We start from the raw sequence: 19,781 nt of genomic DNA, 5'->3' as shown, positions 1-19,781 counted from the left end.
ACATCCCTGTGTCCTGAAAAATCTTTTCGGGACATAAGGATGTCCGCCGGTCACTTACCCGGCGGCGCGTGACCTCCTGCGATCCTCCTTCGGTCCTCCTGCGGTCCGGTCCTCCATCTCTATGGTTGTACGCACGGGACGTCAGTGATGTCACGTGCCTACAACCATAGAGGCAGAGGTGTGCAGGACCAGGAGGACCGCAGGAGGACGCGCGCCGACCGGGGCCTGGTGAGTGACTGGCCGTGCTATCTTAAGTGATCCGGTCACTGTATATGGCTGAAAGCTGTATGTCTGTTGGGGAGAGCTGCCAATCTGATGTGGGGGGAGCTGCCTACTATTGTGGGGGAACTGCTGACCTAATGTGGGGGAGCTGCCTACAAATGTGGGGGGAGCTGCCTACAAATGTTGGGGGAGCTGCCTACAAATGTGAGGGGAGCTGCCTACTATTGTGGGGGGAGCTGCCTACTATTGTGGGGGAACTGCCTACTATTGTGGGGGAAATGGTGACCTAATGTGGGGGAATTGCCTACAAATGTGGGGAGAGCTGCCTACTATTGTGGGGGAACTGCTGACCTAATGTGGGGGGAACTGCTACTAATGTGGGGGAGCTGCCTACTAATGTGGGGTAACTGCTAACCTAATGTGGGGTAACTCCCGACCTATTGTGGGGGAACTGCTGACCAAATGTGGGGGAACTGCCGACCTAATGTGGGGGAACTGCCGACCTAATGTGGGGGAGCTGGCAATCTAATGTGGGGAAACTGGTAACCTAATGTGGGGGAACTGGCAACCTAATGTGGGGGAACTGACAACTTAATGTGGGGGAATTGCCAACTTAATGTGGGGGGAACTATACTGCCTACCTAATGTGGAGGGAACTATACTGCCTACCTAATGTGGGGGGAACTATACTGCCTACCTAATGTGGGGGAACATGATGCCTACCTAATGTGGGGGGAACTACAAGGTACCGTACATCGCGGTAGGAGGGGTAGTCTTATATGGCGAGTATATTCCAAACTCTATATTTTAACTGTAAAAGTTGGGGGTCGTCTTATACACCAACTCGTCTTATACGCCGGCATATACGGTATATAAAAAATATATATATATATATATCAATTTAAAAAATCTATTACATAATTTAATCATAAAAGTGTTGAGGGGTTAAAAATGCTTTTAAAGTATAAAGCAAGTAATTTAATCATGAACCACAATGGTCAGCTGTCCCTTCCTCAAAAACACTCAATTTTTCCATTTTCACTCGACCCCTGGGCTGTCGGTTTTTCAGAGTTGAGAAATCACACTTTTTTCAGAGTGATTTCACAATTACTCTGAGTGATTTTTCCATTTTGTCTGGTTAACGCCCATTTTTGAGTAAACCACGCCCATTTTGTAGGTTAAAATAAACTCTCCGAGTGTTTTTGAAAATGTAGGTTGTGCGCCTAAATTTTGGGCGCAGATTTGGTCGCACACGGGATGCAACCAAATTGTGGGCGAAATAACCGAGAAAAACCGTCGGTTCTCCTTTAGTAAATGAGGGCCTATGTGCGTGTGCTGCGGGGGTCGGTCACGCCATGCCCCCTAAATGCAAGTCTATGGGAGGGGGCATGACGGTTGCCATGTCCGCTCCCATAGATTTACAATAAGGGGGCGTGGGCTGACATCACGAGAGGGCGTGGCCGACCCTCGCAGCACACACAGAATTTGGAACTAAACGCTGGGCAGTGGAGGACCCCTTTAAGGACTCATTTTTTCCTCCTCACCTTCAAAAAATCGTAACTCTTTTATATTTTCATCCAAATACTAGCATGAAGGCTTGTTTTTTGTGTGACCAGTTGTCCGTTATAATACTATCACTCACTTTACCATAAAATGTATGGCACAAACAATAAAATACTATTTGTGTGGGGACATTAAAAAGAAAACCACAGTTTTGCAAATTTTGGAAGGTTTTGTTTTTACAATTTACGGTAAAAAATACATTTATTCTTTGGGTCAATACGATTAAAATGATACCCATGATAACATACTTTTCTATTACTGTTGCACTTAAAAAAAAATCGCAAACTGTTTAACCAAATTAGTACATTTAAAATCCCCCTATTTTGAAGACCTATAACTTTAAAATTTTTCTGTATAAGCAGCAGTATGTGGGCTAATTTTTTGCTCCGTGATCTGTGCTTTTTATTGATACCATATTTGCTTATATTAACCCCTTAAGGACCAAGGACGTACCGGTACGTCCTTGGTCCTGCTCCGGTGATATAACGTGGGGTTACACGGTAACCCCGCATCATATCACGGTGGGCCCGGCGTCATAGTGAAGGCGCCGCGCTCTGTTAACCCTTTAGCCGCGCGCTCAGAGCTGAGCCGCTCGGCTAAAAGCGAAAGTGAAAGCTGCTGGTTAACTCAGTGGGCTGTTCGGGATAGCCGTGGCGAAATCGCGGCTTCCCGAACATCTTACAGGACAGCGGGAGGGCCCCTGCCTGCCTCCTCACTGTCCGATCGCCGAATGACTGCTCAGTGCCTGAGATCGAGGCATGAGCATTCATGCGGCAGAATCATCGATCACTGGTTTCCTATGAGAAACCAGTGATCAATGATAAAGATCAGTGTGAGCAGTGTTATAGGTCCCTATGGGAGCTATAACACTGCAAAAAAAAAGTGGAAAAAAAAGTGAATGCATATCATTTAACCCCGCGTGCAGAAATGTCCAAATTATAAAAATATATCATTAATTAAACCGCTCGGTCAATGGCGTGCGCAAAAAAATTCCAAAGTCCAAAATAGTGCATTTTTGGTCACTTTTTATATCATTTAAAAATGAATAAAAAGCGATCAATAAGTCCCCAAAAGTTACAAAATGGCATTTTTTTTTCAATTTTGTCGCACAATGATTATTTTTTTCCATTTCACCGTAGATTTTTGGGCAAAATGACTGACGTCAATACAAAGTAGAATTGGTGGCACAAAAAATAAGCAATCATATGGATTTTTAGGTGCAAAATTGAAAGAGTTATGATTTTTTAAAGGCAAGGAGCAAAAAACGAAAATGCAAAAACGGAAAAAACCCCGGTCCTTAAGGGGTTAAACTTTCTCTTTTTTTTCATAATAAAGATTTTTATAAATTTTCAAACAATAATGACAACAACAAAGACTTTCACAGTCAATACAAAAGGAAGAGAAGGCTACAATATTCCTGAAAGTAGCATATCAATTCTATATAAAACTTTTCATACTTTTTCATTAATTTAGTTTTTAATAAAATTTTATAAAAAAAGCAGCTATTTTGGACTTTTTTTTTTACGTTCATGCCGTTCACCGTATGGTATCATTAACATTTTATTTTAATAGTTGGGATATTTACACATGCGGTGATACCAAATATGTATATAAAATATTTTTTTTCACACTTTTTGGGGTTGAAATAGAGAAAATGGGACAATTTAAGTTTTTATTGGGGGGAGGGGGTTTTTCACATTTTTTTTACTTTTATTTTTTACTTTTTTTGCTTTTATTTTTACACTTTAATAGTCCCCATAGGGGACTATTTATAGCAATCATTCAATTGCTAATACTGTTCAGTGCTATGCATAGGACATAGCACTGATCAGTATCATCGGTCATCTTCTGCTCTGGTCTGCTCGATCGCAGACCAGAGCAGAAGACCCATGGAAGGCAGTGGAGGCAGGTGAGGGGACCTCCAGCTGCCATGCTGGATGATCAAATCGCTGCGGCAGCGCTGCAGGCGATCCGATCATCCATTCAAAGTACCGCGATGCTGCAGATGCCGTGATCTGTATTGATCATGGCATCTGAGGGGTTAATGGTGGACATCCGTGCGATAGCGGATGTCCCCCTTTATGGGTGGTTCCCTGCTATCAGCAGCCGGGACCTGCCGTGCATGTGATGCATAGTGATGCATAGGATGTAAAAATACGTCCTGGTGCGTTAAGTACCAGCGACCCAGGGCGAACATTTAAGTCCTGTGTCGTTAAGGGGTTAAAAAGGCATGTGCCTTTATAAAAAATCTGGTGCATCTTACTCCCCAGCCCTGTATTTAGACATAGGCATATAAAATGCTTTCAAAATGATATCCAATCTTGTAAAGGCTTCTGTAAAAGAATAGGGTAAGGCTGAGGACCCAGCATCCAGCATAGGTGAACTCAGCCTAGATCTTTATGCAACTGATGCCACAACTGATGAAAAGTTGTCATCAGTTGTATGGCATACGGCCTCCATTGTTTTTGGATCAAGCTGCGTTCCAACACGTGCTGTAGTAGATGAATGACGTTGTTCATCCCGTAATCCTGGCGACTGACTAATAATGTGGCTTCCTCAAAGGGCCTGAGCAAATGGTACAACACATGGAGGGTGGAATTCAAACGTTTTAAAACATAGCAAATCAGACTATGTTGGGGATATCATTCTGACGCTGCAGCTCAAGGAGGGTGTGCTTTGCGGTGTACGAGTAACTTACGGGCATGCAAAATTTCCTTCCCATTGTTAGGATGTCTTGCAGATGGGGGGAACACTTCAGGAACCGCTTAACAACCAGATTGAACACGTGTGCCATGCATGGTGCATGACTCAGGCTTCCTTGTCGCAGTGCAGACAAGATGTTCTTCCCGTCGTCTGTCACCATGGTTCCCATTTCCAGTTTTCATTGAGTAAGCCATGATTCACTTTCTGATGAATTACTTTTAGCAGTTCCTCCCCTGTGTGACTCCGTTCACCAAGGCAAACCATGTGAAGAACAGCGTGACACCGCCGTGCCCTGCACACATGGTATGCTGGAGGGGCACTGAGGCTTGTTCGTGCAGTGGAGGCTGAGGACAAGCTCGAGGATGAGGAGTCGGAGTCGCACACTGTCACAGGACCAATGGCCTGAGAGCGTGGAGGAGGAAGCAGCGTGACCTGTCCAAGTTGCTGTTGTGGCTGTGCAGGAACCACATTCACCCAGTGGGCCGTAAAGGACATGTATTGTCCCTGACCGTAGTTACAGCTCCACATGTCAGTGCTGCCGTGCACTTTGGTACACACCGACAGGCTCATGGACTGGCCCACCTTCTGTTCCACAAAATTGTGCAGAGCTGGTACTGCCTTCTTCAAAAAGAAATGACGGCTTGGGACTCTCCACCTCGGCTCGGCACAAGCCATCTGTTCTCTGCCAAAGAGTCCAGAGGGACTACAGCACCAGCAACTTGGACAGGAGCACATTCAGCTTCTGCGCCTTTGAATGAGTGGGTGCATATTGTTGTCTCTTGGATATGTCTTCACCAATGGATTGCTGGTGGAATGACTGACTCGAAGCAGGTGGAGCAGGAGCATCTGGAGCAACAGAAGTCACTGGGTGATGCAGCAGGCTGGATCACTACATCGGAGTCACAGATCTCCCAGGCCGCTTTATGGTGACGTTGCATGTTAATGCAGGGCCGTGGCCACGCTTCACCTTCTGCCGACATATCTTGCATGTGGCTAGGTTAACATCCTCCAGATGCTTGATGAAAAACTGCCACACCGCCGAGTAGCTGATTTTCCCACCAGCAGTCCGCGCTGATTAACTGCTACTGCCGCCGACTCCGGGAACCCCTGTTCCACTACCTCCCGGGAAGGAAGGCTTCCGTGAAGCAGGTGGTCTACCCTGGGCATGTTTGGCTCTGGACTTTCCACTTCTGCCACCAAGCTGACTGCCAACCATGCTACCACCTTGCTGGCTCAGCTGCTGCCTCACGGGCAACCTGCAACCATCTTCTCCTGATGATGATGATGATGATGAAGCCCCTTCTGCAACCGGCCCCCAAGTGATATCGGCTTCATCATTATTGAGTTGTGTCTACATGTCACTGATGTCCTCCTCAGGTTCCTCAACAGTGTCTGCTTAAGGACCCTGAACGCTTGCAACAACCCCTGCCACTCTCCTCATCACTATTTGCCCGCCTAGCAGAGGAAGCGGCCGGTGTCTCCACCGCTTCTTGGCTGGGCAGTAGCTGCTGACTGTCCTCCAGTCACTAAATAATGGAGCTGAACCCATAGCATAAGATACTTCTGCGGGGGAGGGAACAGCATAGGCCAGAGGCAATGGGAGGACAGGGACTGCTCCTGGGCCATGCCAACTAAGGGCATGGCCCAGGAGCAGTCACAGTATCTAGGCCCTTAAGACTTTAATAAGAACAAAATGGTACACCCCTTCTTTGTACGTATGTGGTATGCACTTTTAAGGGGAGGACAATGCGCTCCAGTACGCTTAAAACAGTATTTGTCTACAACACCAGCAGGTGTGTACTTTTGGCTGGCCTTTCACAGTATCTAGGCCCTTAAGACCTTAACAAGAACAAAATGGTACACCATCTAGATGTACTTATGGGGTATGCACTTATGAGGGGAGGACAATGCGCTCCAGTACGCTTAAAACAGTATTTGTCTACAACACCAGCAGGTGTGTACTTTTGCCTGGCCTTTCACAGTATCTAGGCCCTTAAGACTTTAACAGGAACAAAATGGTACATAACTTAGATGTACGTATGTGGTATGCACTTATGAGGTGAGGACAATGCGCTCCAGTACGGTTAAAACAGTATTTGTTTACAACACCAGCAATTGAGTACTTTTGCCTGGCCTTTCACAGTATCTAGGTCCTTAAGACTTTAACACTTAAGACTTATTAACACTCAATAGAGGACAACTTGCTTTTAGTTCTCTGATCACCCTAACTGGCTGGCCAATATTAGCTTTTCAATTGTTGTACACACCAGTGCTGCAGCTCACAGTCACTGTGTACTACACCCAAAATTGCACTTTCTCTCTCAATCTCACTCCCTTCCCTATCAGTGCTTCTAGGCTGGATTTGGGCTTGAGGGGAATCGCTGATGAAAAAAAAGCTTTTCTGTGCAACACATTGCTCTCTGTCCCTCTCTGCAATAGAACGCTGATGTGACTGGCCCCAAGATGGTTGCCGATTATATAGAGCTGTGACATCACAGGGGTGGCTGGCTGCTGATAGGCTGCATGCTGCATGTGATTCAGGGTCATCCCGCCGACCCTTGTTTCCGACTCCCCGGGATTTCCTGCCCCATGTCCTGATTTTAGATGCCCTGGAGCCTGGACCTCACTAAATGGAGTTTAATGAAGCGATTCACGGCGATATTTGCATTAGTTGCAAATCAAATTTTTCCTGAAATTTGTAACAAAGTCGGATTTGTCAGATTCGATTCGCTCATCTATATATATAAAACTCAATGTGTGTGTGTGTATGTATGTAAGTATGTATGTGTGTATGTTCAAGCATCACGTCCAAACGGCTGAAGATATTAACATGAAACTTGGCACACATGTTACTTATATGTCAGCAACAAACATAGGATATGTGATTTAACCCTTACTCACCCCCATTTGCCAGGGGCAGGGTTTATGTTCAAAGTCCCATACAAGTCTAAGGGAAATATATGTTACTTCATAACTTCCAAACGGCTGGAGATATTTCCATAATACTTGGTCACATGCTACTTATATGTCCACTTAAGATATAGGATAGTTAATTTAACCCTTAAATGCCCCCATTTGTGAGTGTCAGGATTTTTGTTTATAGTCCCATGCAAATCAATGGAAAATGTATGTTCCCACATAACTTCCGTACGGTTGGAGATATTTCAATACCTGGTACACATATTATAGGTGGGGATGGGAGGTCGGGATAGGAGGACAGGGTAGGAAGACGGGATAGGAGGACAGGATATGAGGTCAGGATAGGAGGTCGAGATAGATGGACGGGATAGGAGATCGGGATAGGAAGTCGGGATAGGAGGTCGGGATAGGATGTCGGGATAGGAGGACGGGATAGGAGGATGGGATAGGAAGATGGGATAGGAAGATGGGATAGGAGGTTGAGATAGATGGACGGGATAGGAGGACGGGATAGGAGGGCGGGATAGGAGGTTGAGATAGGAGGTCGAGATAGGAGGTCAAGATAGGAGGTCGAGATAGGAGGTCGAGATAGGAGGTCGGGATAGGAGGTCAGGATAGGAGGTCGGGATAGGAGGATGGGATAGGAGGACAGGATAGGAGGACGGGATAGGGTTTCGGGATAGTAGGTCGGGATAGGAGATCGGGATAGGAGGACTGGATAGGAGGTCGGGATAGGAGGTCGGGATAGTAAGTTGGAATAGGAGGTCGGGATAGGAGGTCGGGATAGGAGGTCGGGATAGGAGGTCGGGATATGGGGTTGGGATATGACAACAATATATGAGGATGGGATATGAAGTCAAAAGCTTCCTCCTTTGTTTATTTTCCTCCCCAACAAGGATTAGGAATGAAAAACCGGGCAACGCAGGGTATTCAGCTAGTCCCTAATAACCATGATTTGAACCCTAGACTAAATAATGTCGACAGCCTTTTCTTCATGGATAATGGAAGACGTGCCTTGATTTCATGTTTTTGGGCCTTAGCGAAAGTGAATTTCATTTATATCTATATAGTTAGCTTAACAACACTTTATTGCCCTAAAATATTGTTCTCTGCCACCACTGTAATTCTCAGGAAGATATTATAAAATCTGCTTTTCTTCTTCAAATACACCATGGCATTATTTGGCAAAGAGCTATGAACACATGCAAAGTTAATAAAAACAGCATGTTCTCATAAAATTATCTGAACATCTATATTTAAAATATATAATTTGAAAGTAAGAAATGGAAAACTACTAAAGGTTACATTTTCTTTCACAGACAACAGCTTGAATCCCCAGATAAGTGATTTTTTTTTATCTAGGTTGCTAAATGGTCTCTACCGTTAAAAGCTGCAATTTGAAGCTTTCATCTATATTTTTTCCACGTTCTTATTAGTGCATTTCCATTAAAATTCAACATTTGAAGTGTTCATAGAAAGAAAAAGCGGGGAATAGAAGAAATAAACTTCACAGCTGGGATTAATATATATTCTCCTCCATACAAATCTTAATTAACAGTTGTCTTATAGCAGAAGAATGGATTCCGTAGAAATATGGATTTTTTTCATACCTATCATTAAAGACTAAGCATTCCATTTATGATAATCACGTTGTAAAGAAGAAAGTTGGCATAAGAAGTCGGCAAAATGTTTATTCTTTTAAGTGTCAACAGACTAAAATTCAACAAAACTAGTGCAAAGGAAATGAATCAGACTCTTTGAAGGAAAACTCTTCCTTTTTTCTTTGCCATATCCTCCATTTTATTATAGTATAGAAACAATTTTTTCTTTCAACTATACTGTTTATATGTGCCTTTTATTCAGAGAGCAGATTCATAAAAAGTCAATGGATTACATTACAGTGTATGAATACATTAGAAGTGTAATAAGACCCAAGACATTTTCTGCAAACATCTGTAAAAAGAAATGTTGCACAGAGGTCACAAGCCAGGTCTTGGGATCATATCCTATGGGTATGCCATAAAAACTACTAAATTGTGCTAGGCTTAAAAATGTTTGAGAGGTTGTCCCACAAATAAATACTGTATAAGAACCAATATTATTATATTGACCTGTTGGCAACACATTGCGAGTTCACTTGTCATATGGCCATCAATAGTGCATGCTAATAATCGGCAATGAAGATCTTTTTTTGCCAGCTATTTTAACTGTTTTGATGCCACTGAGAGCAGCATTTAAACCATTATAAGCCGCATCATTGAAGGAATAGTAAAACAGATCAGTTTCCCACTACGCAATTGTGGGAAGCCGATCCATTGGCAATGCAGCCCAAAGCCTTTTGAAGGTCTTGGGGTGTGCTGTGAAAGAGCTTCTACAGCCTGTTACAGGCAGACTGTACTAGCAGATCACAGTAAAATCAATTTAAAGCATTAAATCGAAGTTTAAAAGTTTAAATAAGTTTAAGTTTAAAAGTCAATAAATATTTTTTAAATAAAAAAAATACCTCTAATAAAAATAATTTCAATTTTTTAAATAAAAAAAGGTTTTAAAAATAAATAAAAATGAACATTTAGTATCCCCACAATTGCAAATATCTAAACTATTAAAATAAATAACATGAAGGCTGCTATCACGCACAGCAGTTTTGTGTTTTTTAAACTACTGCTGCAATTTTTAAAGCAAAGCCAGAAGTGTATCCATGAGGAAGGAGAAATAGAAGTCCTTCTTTTATACTTCTCCTTTTAACCCCTTGGGGACCAAGCCTATTTTTACCTTAAGGACCAGGCCAAGTTTTGTTTTTGCACTTTTGTTTTTTCCTCCTCCCCTTCTATAAAAAGCTTTCAATTTTGCATCTACAGAGACATATGAAGGCATGTTTTTCCGTCACCAATTGTACTTTGTAATGACATCACTTATTTTATAACATAATCTGCGGCAAAACAAAAAGACATATTTGTGGGGTGAAATGAAAAAATAACAACGCACTTTGGGGGCTTCCGTTTCAGCGTAGTGCACTTTTCGGTAAGAATGACACCTTATTTTTATTCTATAGGTCCATATGGTTACAAGGATACCCAATTCATGTAGGTTTTATTTTATTTTACTACTTTAAAAAAAATTATAACTACATGCACCAAAATGAGTATGTTTAAAATTGTCATCTTCTGACCCCCTATAACTTTTTATTTTTCCACATACAGGGCTATATAGGGTTCATTTTTTGTGCTGTGGTCTGAAATTTTTATCAGTACCATTTTTGTTTTAATGGGACTTTTTCATTGCTTTTTATAATTTTTTTCATGATATATGAAGGGACCAAAAAGCATAATTTTGGATTTGGTATTTTTTTTTAAGTGTACGCCATCGACTATGCAGTTTAGCTACCCTTATATTTTAATAGTTCGGACATTTACACACGGTGGTACCACATATGATTATTTTTATTTTTTATTTCATTGTTTTATTTTAAAAAATGTGAAAATGGGGTGGTTGAACTTTTCTTAGGAAGGGGTTAATTCACTTTTATTATCATTATTTATTATTAATTATTATAAAAAAAAAATTAGCCTCCATATGGTGCTATACCATGCAATCTTTTGACTTCATATAATTATCAATGCTATGCCATAGCATAGCATTTATCAGTGATATCGGTGCTCTGCTGCTCCAGCCTGCATGGCAGGCTGGGAGCAGCAGAGGACAGATGGGACAGTGAGGAGGCAGGTAAGGGTCCTCCCGCTGTCCTCTCAGCTGATGGGAACATCACGGTTTCACCATAATGGTCCCAATCAGCTCTGCTGAGCTGCCAGGACACTTTTACTTTTGGTTTAGAGGCCGTGATCACCGATCGGTGGTGCCCGGCATTAACCCTGGGTCCTTGCTGCTGATAGCAGTCGAGACCCATAGGGTTTGAAGCGTGCTCAGCTCATGAGCATGCTTCAAACTCAGCTAACAGGGCACCAGGGCATACAAGCATGCCCTTGGTCCTTATGTATCGGGATGCAAGGGTGTATGCCTGTATGCCCTTGGTCCCCAATAGGCTAACAAACTCTTTGTTTTTGGTTCAAAAACTGCAGTGCATGATGGCAGCCTAATAAAAAAGCATAGGGTATTCCATAAATGTAAAGAACAATATCCACCAGAATTGTGTTTTTTGTGGTTCTAAAATTGATGTCTGTGCTCTTCCCTGGCATTGATTGATCCAGTCTAACCACCCACCCGAACACTTCTTGTAGCTGAAGGGCCAAAGCCTTAGCCCAAATGTTGGCATTAAGATGCAATAAATCTATAGGAACTACAGCAGTCTAGAGGTTTCCCTGCTATATGGACGGCCACAACAGTAGCCTCGTAAATAGAAGGTGACAACTTCACTGTGTTTAAAGCATGACTTAAAAGCAAGCCTGTAGCGACGTTGGTCAACATATAACTTATACCACTCAGCTGGGAAAGATTTAGACCTGACGTTTTGTGCTTCTCAAGTTGCATGTAGCATAGTGAATCTCTTTCACCGATATAGGGATACCTAGTAAGAGAGTAAATAGAGCGATCCTATTCAAGTAGACGGCCAAGTCTTGATAAGTGGACACAAATTTAGAATAGCATTTGTGTAATGCTAGATTTTGTCCAATTCAAAGTAGTTGTCTCTTGTTGGTAGATAAGATTGACCCACTTTCTGCAATCTATACACATTAGTTAATGAGCATTTTTGTCATGTGAACTGGTTCAGTAGTATGAATGATGCATGATGTGAAGTCCCAAGACTAAAAAACCTATGAGATATTTGATCCCCAGCCAAATATGACATTTATTTTAATGGGGTCAGAACACTACTGTTTTTTTTTTCCATCATTTCCTCAATACTGAATTTCATTTTTGAAGATAGATTTCCAGAAGTAAACGTTGTAACAGTGAACAGCATTGGTCTTTCTGACCTGGGGGTTGCAGGCAGATTATCTTCATCTCCTGTACAGATGTCAGGTGAAATGAAGCAATCATACTGGCATTCAAAAATTATAGTTTCCCCATGGCTATTATTTCTGTTCATCTTCCAGATGTAGAATAACATGGCTATGGCTAGTAAAAAATAAAAAACTTGCAATAAAGATATAAAGTCACATGATCTAATCCATACTAATTGTAGTATAGCTTGCATGAACACAATCTATTAATATAGGGACTAGTAACACCCAGATGTCTATATATTTCCAGGAGGAATAACAGAGGAACAACACATTAAAAATTATTATTATTATTATTTTTTTTTTTAAAGGCACACATTTACAAAAACAGGCATATAAGGAGAGGAAATGTTGATTTTAGTTTTTCTTCAATTCCCTTTTTATTTAGTATTGAATTAATACAGGCCGATTAATGAAAATGGATAATTCCTATACCTTAATAAGCATCAAACAATAAAAAAAGTTTACTTTTACTTAAGTTTCTAAAAAATGTGTTACTTATACAAAAATATAGAATCAACTTTTCTCACTAGTCAGACTTAAAGGGGTATTCCGGCTTTATACATCTTGTATGATTGCAGGGGTCCCGCCGCTGGGACCCGCCACGATCTCGGTGCAGCCCCCGGCACTCTGTGCTCGGGGCTGCCTCAAAGACGTGACATAACGGACATGCCCCCTCGTGACGCCATGCCACGCCCCTCCACACTTGTCTATAGGAGGGCACGGAATGCAAGGCCATATACATGACCAAAGAGCTACAAGTAAAAACTCCACTTAGGATTCCCCTTTGCTATATTGAAGAATATTTTTCAGATACAAGACATATTGGTAGGAATTTCTCAAAGGTTTGTGCATCCAAAAGCTATTGTTTGCGAAAATATTTGCAACATTTTAACTTTTTATGCCACTGTCATTTTTAGAAAGTGGGAAGGGCTTATCTTAAAGCGGCAGTACCTCCCATGCCTACTACATTTACAAAAATGTAAGCTAGAAAACTAGTGTAAACCGTAGCCAAAATCTATGTCTGCTCCTAGCTGGAGTAAAGTTCAGTGTATGGCACACAGACAACCACACAAGACTACATTATTAAAGGGGTACTCCCAAACAATAGACATCTTATCCCCTTTCCAAAGGATAGGGGATAAGATGTCAAATTGCCGGGGTCCCGCTGCTGGGGACCCCCAGGATCTTGGCTGCAGCACCCACCTGTACGGCTTCCACCTCACACCGGCATTGCTTGTGGATTCGGATCCCGACCACAATGGCGGATGAGCGTGACATCACGACTCTGCCCCGTGTGACATCACGCCCCGCCCCCTCAATGCAAGTCTATGGGAGGGGGCGTGACAGACCTCCCATAGACTTGCTTTGAGGGGGCGGGACGCGACGTCACACGGGGCGGAGTCGTGATGTCACGCTCTTCCGCCATTGTGGTCGGGATCCGAAGCCACAAGCAATGCCGGTGTGAGGTTGAAGCCGTACAGGTGGGTGCTGCAGCCGAGATCCCGGGTGTCCCCAGTAGCGGGACCCTGGCGATCTGACATCTTATCCCCTATCCTTTGGATAGGGGATAAGATGTCTAGGGGTGCAGAGTACTCCTTTAAGAAGCCCACTCCTCTTAAAGGAGTACTCTAGTGCAGAGTATTCCTGCTCTGTCCTGCCCGGGCTGCAAAATAAATGAAAATGAACCATCACTCACCTCCCTGGCTTCCCGCGGAGCGCCGCTACAGCTGATCGGTACTTGCATCATTTCTTGGTGAAAAATTCCAAAATTTGATTAAAAATTAGAAAATTTAGCATTTTTTTTTTACTTTGAAACTCCCTTCTTAAAAGGAAAATGGACATTCCAAATAAATAATATATATTAATTCACATATACAATATGTCTACTTTACATTGGCATCATAAAGTTGACATGTTTTTACTTTTGGAAGACATCAGAGGGCTTCAAAGTATAGCAGCAATTTTCCAATTTTTCACAAAATTTTCTAAATCAGATTAGAAATACCCCACACATGACCCCATTATAAAAACTGCATCCCTCAAAGTATTCAAAATGACATTCAGTAAATGTGGTAACCCTTTAGGAATAGCAGCAAAATGAAGGAGAAAATTCAAAATCTTCATTTTTTACACTCGCATGTTCTTGTAGACCCAGTTTTTGAATTTTTACAAGGGGTAAAAGGAGAAAAATCTTCCTAAAATTTCTAACTCAATTTCTCTCGAGTAATGAAATACCTCATATGTGGATGTGAAGTGTCCTGTGGGTGCACTAGAGGGCTCAGAAGGGAAGGAGAGACAATGGGATTTTGGAGAGTGAGTTTTTCTGAAATGGTTTTTGGGGGGCATGTCACATTTAGGAAGCCCCTATGGTGCCAGAACAGCAAGAAAACCCCCACATGGCATACTAATTTGGAAATTACACCCCTGAAGGAACGTAACAAGGGGTACAGTGAACCTTAACACCCCACAGGTGTCTGACAACTTTTAGTTAAAGTTGGATGTGTAAATTAATTTATTTAATTTTTTCACAAAAATGCTGGTTTTCCTAAAAATTTTACATTTCTACAAGGGGTAATAGGAGAAAATGCACCCCAAAATTTGTAAACCCATTTCTTCTGAGTATGGAAAAACCCCATGTGTGGACATCAAGTGCTCTGCAGGCGCACTACAATGCTCAGAAGAGAAGGAGCGCCATTGAGATTATGGAGAGAGAATTTGGTTGGAATAGAAGTGGGAGGTCATGTGCATTTACAAAGCCCCCCCCCCAGTGGTGCCAGAACAGTGGACCCCCCCACATGTGACCCCATTTTGGAAACTACACCCTCCACAGAATATAATAAAGGGTGCAGTGAGCATTTACACCCCACTGGCATATGACAGATCTTTGAAACAGTGGGCTATGCAAAAGAGAAATTAAATTTTTCATTTTCACGGACCACTGTTTCCCCGCAGAGCACTTTACATCCACATATGGGGTATGTTCTTACTCAGAAGAAATGGGGTTACAAATTTTGGGGGCTTTTTTCCTATTTTCCCTTGTGGAAATTAAAAATTTTGGGTAACACCAGCATTTTAGTAAAGAAAAAACTTTTTTCTTTCATTTTCCCATCCAACTTTAACGAAAATTTGTCAAACACCTGTGGGGTGCTCAGGCTCACTATACCCCTTGTTACGTTCTGTGAGGGGTGTCGTTTCCAAAATGGGGTCACATGTGGGTATTTATTTTTTTTGTGTTTATGTCAGAACCACCACCCCTGTGCAAATCACCAATTTAGGCCTCAAATGTACATAATGCACTCTCACTCCTGAGCCTTGTTGTGCATCCGCAGAGCATTTTACGCCCAAATATTTCCGTACTCCGGAGAAATAGCGTTACAAATTTTGGGGGTCTTTTTTTTCCTTTTACCGCTTGTGAAAATAAAAAGTATGGTGCAACACCAGCATGTTAGTGTAAAAAAAAAATATTTTTTTACACTAACCGGCTGATGAAGACCCCAACTTTTCCTTTTCATAACGGGTAAAAGAAGAAAAAGCCCCCCAACATTTGTACCTCAATTTCTCCCTAGTACAGAGATACCCCATATGTGGCCCTAAACTGTTTCCTTTAAATATGACGAGGCTCCGAAGTGAGAGAGCGCCATGTGCATTCAAGTACTAAAATAGGGATTGCATTGGGGTGGACATAGGGATATTCTACACCAGTGATTCCCAAACAGGGTGCATCCAGCTGTTGCTAAACTCCCAGCATGCCTGGACAGTCAGTGGCTGTCCAGAAATGCTTGGAGTTGTTGTTTTGTAACAGCGTGAGGCTCCGTTTTGGAAACACTGCCATACAACGTTTTTATTTTTTTTATTGGGGGGGGGGGGGCAGTGTAAGGGTGTGTATATGTAGTGTTTTACCCTTTATTATGTGTTAGTGTAGTGTAGTGTTTTTAGGGTATATTCGCACTGGCGCAGGTTTACAGTGAGTTTCCTGATAGGAGTTTGCGCTGCGGCAGAAAATTTGACGAAGCTCAAACTTGAAGCAGGAAACTTACTGTAAACCTGCCCGTGTGAATGTACCCTGTACATTCACATTGGGGGGGGGGGGGGTGTCAAACCTCCAGCTGTTGCAAAACTACTGTCTTGGACACCCCCAATCCCCCAGATATTCCGGGTCACCAGACACTGGTATGACCCGGATCCGCCAAAAATCACCGGTCTGAATTGACCTGGCCTCAGGACCCCCTGTGAATATGCATGGGATGCCTGCATATAGATATCAGCAGTTATCCCGGTCCTGTCCCCAACCAGCTAGCGGTGGGTACCGGAATTCCCATGGGCGTATCCATATGCCCTCCGTCCTTAAGGACTCAGGATGCAGGGCGTATGCATAGCCATTCGTCCTGAAGAGGTTAAAAAGTGACAAAAAAAGTCTCACAAAAGTCTCAGCTACAACTTTTTTGTCATGCTTATGTGCTCCAAATTTGTCAACTCCCTTTGATAGTATGATAAATATGTTGCACATAAGCAAAAAATAAATGTCTTCAGAATTTTTTTTTTCCAATCAATGTTTTCAAATCTCAACCCCTCTAGTACTTATCAGCTGCTGTATACTACAGATATAATTCAGAGAAATTTCAGAGTTCTTTCCAGTCTGACAACAGTGCTCTCTGCTGACACCTCTGTCTGTGTCAGGAACTGTCCAGAGCAGAACGGGTTTTCTATGGGGATTTGCTTCTAATCTGGACAGTTCCTGACACAGACAGAGGTGTCAGCAGAGAGCACTGTGGTCAGACTGGAAAGAACTTTACAAATTTCTCTGTAGTATACAGTAGCTGATAAGTACTAGAAGGCTTGATATTTTTTAATAGAAGTAATTTACAAATCTCTTTAACTTTCTGGCACCAGTTGATTTGAAAACGTTTGTTTTCCATTTTAGCAAATAAAATGTATGTCATTTTCATGTCCATAACAACTTGTTTCCACCGGAGTTCCCCTTTAAGTGTCCCCTATTTTGTTTAAATGGTGGACCATGAGTACACTTGTACAAGAAATCTTGAAAAAATAACTGGAGCTATGCTTTAAGAATTCTCATGTGATAATGCTAAATTCTTCCATTTAAAGCGCAAGTACAAAGTTTCTATCCCACGCGATCTTCAGCTTCAGCGTGAGGCGATACAGGCCACTCTGAGCGATACAGTTGCCTTGGAAAACGTACCACGCTCAGCAAAGTTCTGTGCACATGTCCTGTACATCAGAAGAGGGCTCATGTATGGAACTTCGCTATACATGGTTGACTTGGCAACTGTAGTCCCCAGAAAGTGCAAGTCCCCTAAAATTTTGGACTTGCACTTTACAAGCTTTTTCGGAGCCAGACAATGCTTCTTTTCTTCCCTTGTTGCTGATCTGATTACTGGAGCTCTTCTATCATCATAAAAAGCCTCCTTTCACCTGCAGGTATATCTAATGCAAACATATATGTATGGAGTAACTTGTTTATAAAATGGTAAAAGTGTATGTTGTGCTCGGTGTAACAGATTCATGCTGGTAAAATTTGTGTTATATCTACCACAAATCCAGAGAGATCAGCACCTAACATGAAGTATTTTTTTAGCATGACCAAATATAAAGCAAAGTATTATTTACATCTAAAGTACAGTGCAAATAATGAATAAAGCTATACACAATACTAATCCATATTTCCTGATTCTGTTCATGTGGATTATTACATATAATATATTTATTATAATGTACAAATAATAACGTATATGAATATAATTTATAGGTGCTACAAAAGACATGGGGAAAATGCTTGGAGGGGATGAAGAGAAGGATCCAGATGCCCAAAAGAAAATGGAAGAACAGCAAGAGGCTTTACGTCAGCAAGAGGAAGAAAGAAAAGCAAAATATGCAAAGATGGAAGCAGAGAGAGAAACCATGAGACAAGGTATCAGGGATAAGGTAAGAAGGGAAAAAACAACAGGATGAAATGTGCCTATAAAATTACACCTTTGCCAAAACTTATCAAACAGTAAAACTGAAATAAATTATCCTCTATTCTTACCAATTTTTTCAACAAATCAATAGTAAAAGTGAAAGTTATCATATAAAATGCTTCTTTCTTCTCATATTAGGCCCCTTTCCTTCTCAACCATTACTCCTAAATTTTCATTCACTCAAATCTCAAATCTGTCTTATCGACAGCATAGCAGCTCAATGAAAAATCAACTTACATGCTGCCATACAAGTCTATGGAGGGGGAAGGTGTGAGTGAAAGTGAAGGAAGAGTGATTAGAGAGAGCCGGAAGCAAACAGAAGATGCAAAGGGAATACACAAGCTTACTGTGTGTGTTAGTTGTCACCCCCTGAGCTAGATTCAAAGCTTAGATAGCTCAGTCCTGCTCTATAATGTCCTCCATTCTGCTGCTGCTTCATACTGAGTTTATAGAGACGTAGGAAACAGGATTTCCTCATCTCTGTGTGTAGCATATGGGAGCCAGCAAAGAAGCTAGGTTCTATCCCCCAGCTCATGAAACAGAAAATTAGAGATTAAAGCTGCAGATTAGAAATGTGCTTAGAAAAGTGCTATATACAAGTTGTATTATGTCCAGAAATAGTGCTAATATGTGTGCATAAGAGCTGACAAAATATAATGCAAGTGCGATGTCTGTTTTAAGCCGGATATACACACAATGAATATTTTTGGGGATCCTACTGTATCCCTCCCATTGGAGAAAACTAGGGTAGCTACTATCTGCTTATGCAGCAGAAGTTTGCACAAAAATAAAACAATAAAGCTTACAGGGGTTGTCCAACTATAGACAACCCCATTCACATAGTATCTTAAGAAGCAATGGTCGGCAAGGCAAGTGTAATATTTCTTGGAGGCCATTCATCATTAGAATTCTAATACATATTAGACAAGGACAGCTCAATGTGAGCAAAGTGGCTCACTGCTGTGAATTGAAGGGAAAGCTCCCAATTGGAAACTACACTGTATAAGGTTTATTTTCCCTAAGAGATCACATGGACAGAGTTTTTTTTAATTTATTTTTTTATGGGGAAAGATTGAAAAAAGAAGGTACATGAACAATAGGTATGCTTAGGAAATAACTCACAGGGCTACCTATTGCTCCTGCTCCTTTCTTTCTGGAAAAAAAAAATAAAGAAAATAAATATAAAATGATAATGATATATACTCCCCCCCCCACACACACACACTAATCTAGTCGGTATAACTCTTTATTGCCATTCAGAGTACATGGAGTGCTTATGGTTCTGTGATATAAGGAGCAAGGCTTATCATGTTTTGCCTGTACAGTACACATACACTACCTTGTGCTTTGTGCCTAAAGTGTCTACTGACAAGCATAGATTAGAAAGTGACAACAGATGTCTTGCTTTATCATTGCAGATAGTTTTATGTTACTT

The 19,781-nt window shown here is 41.8% G+C and overlaps 1 protein-coding gene across 1 annotated transcript in view; it reads left to right on the top strand.

Annotated features, from left to right (window-relative positions):
• Nucleotides 1-19,781, top strand: part of CPLX1 (complexin 1) — a 241,359-nt gene that overhangs the window by 149,571 nt on the left and 72,007 nt on the right. The window contains exon 3 of the mRNA XM_056518270.1: nucleotides 18,136-18,311. Coding sequence (XP_056374245.1) covers nucleotides 18,136-18,311 — 176 coding nt within the window. The remainder of the gene's footprint in view (nucleotides 1-18,135; nucleotides 18,312-19,781) is intronic.

This window comes from Hyla sarda, chromosome 1 (assembly GCF_029499605.1).
Source record: "Hyla sarda isolate aHylSar1 chromosome 1, aHylSar1.hap1, whole genome shotgun sequence".
Lineage (NCBI taxonomy): Eukaryota > Metazoa > Chordata > Amphibia > Anura > Hylidae > Hyla > Hyla sarda.
The sequence above is the reverse complement of the archived record's forward strand: the minus strand, read 5'-3'. Positions and strand labels throughout refer to the sequence as shown.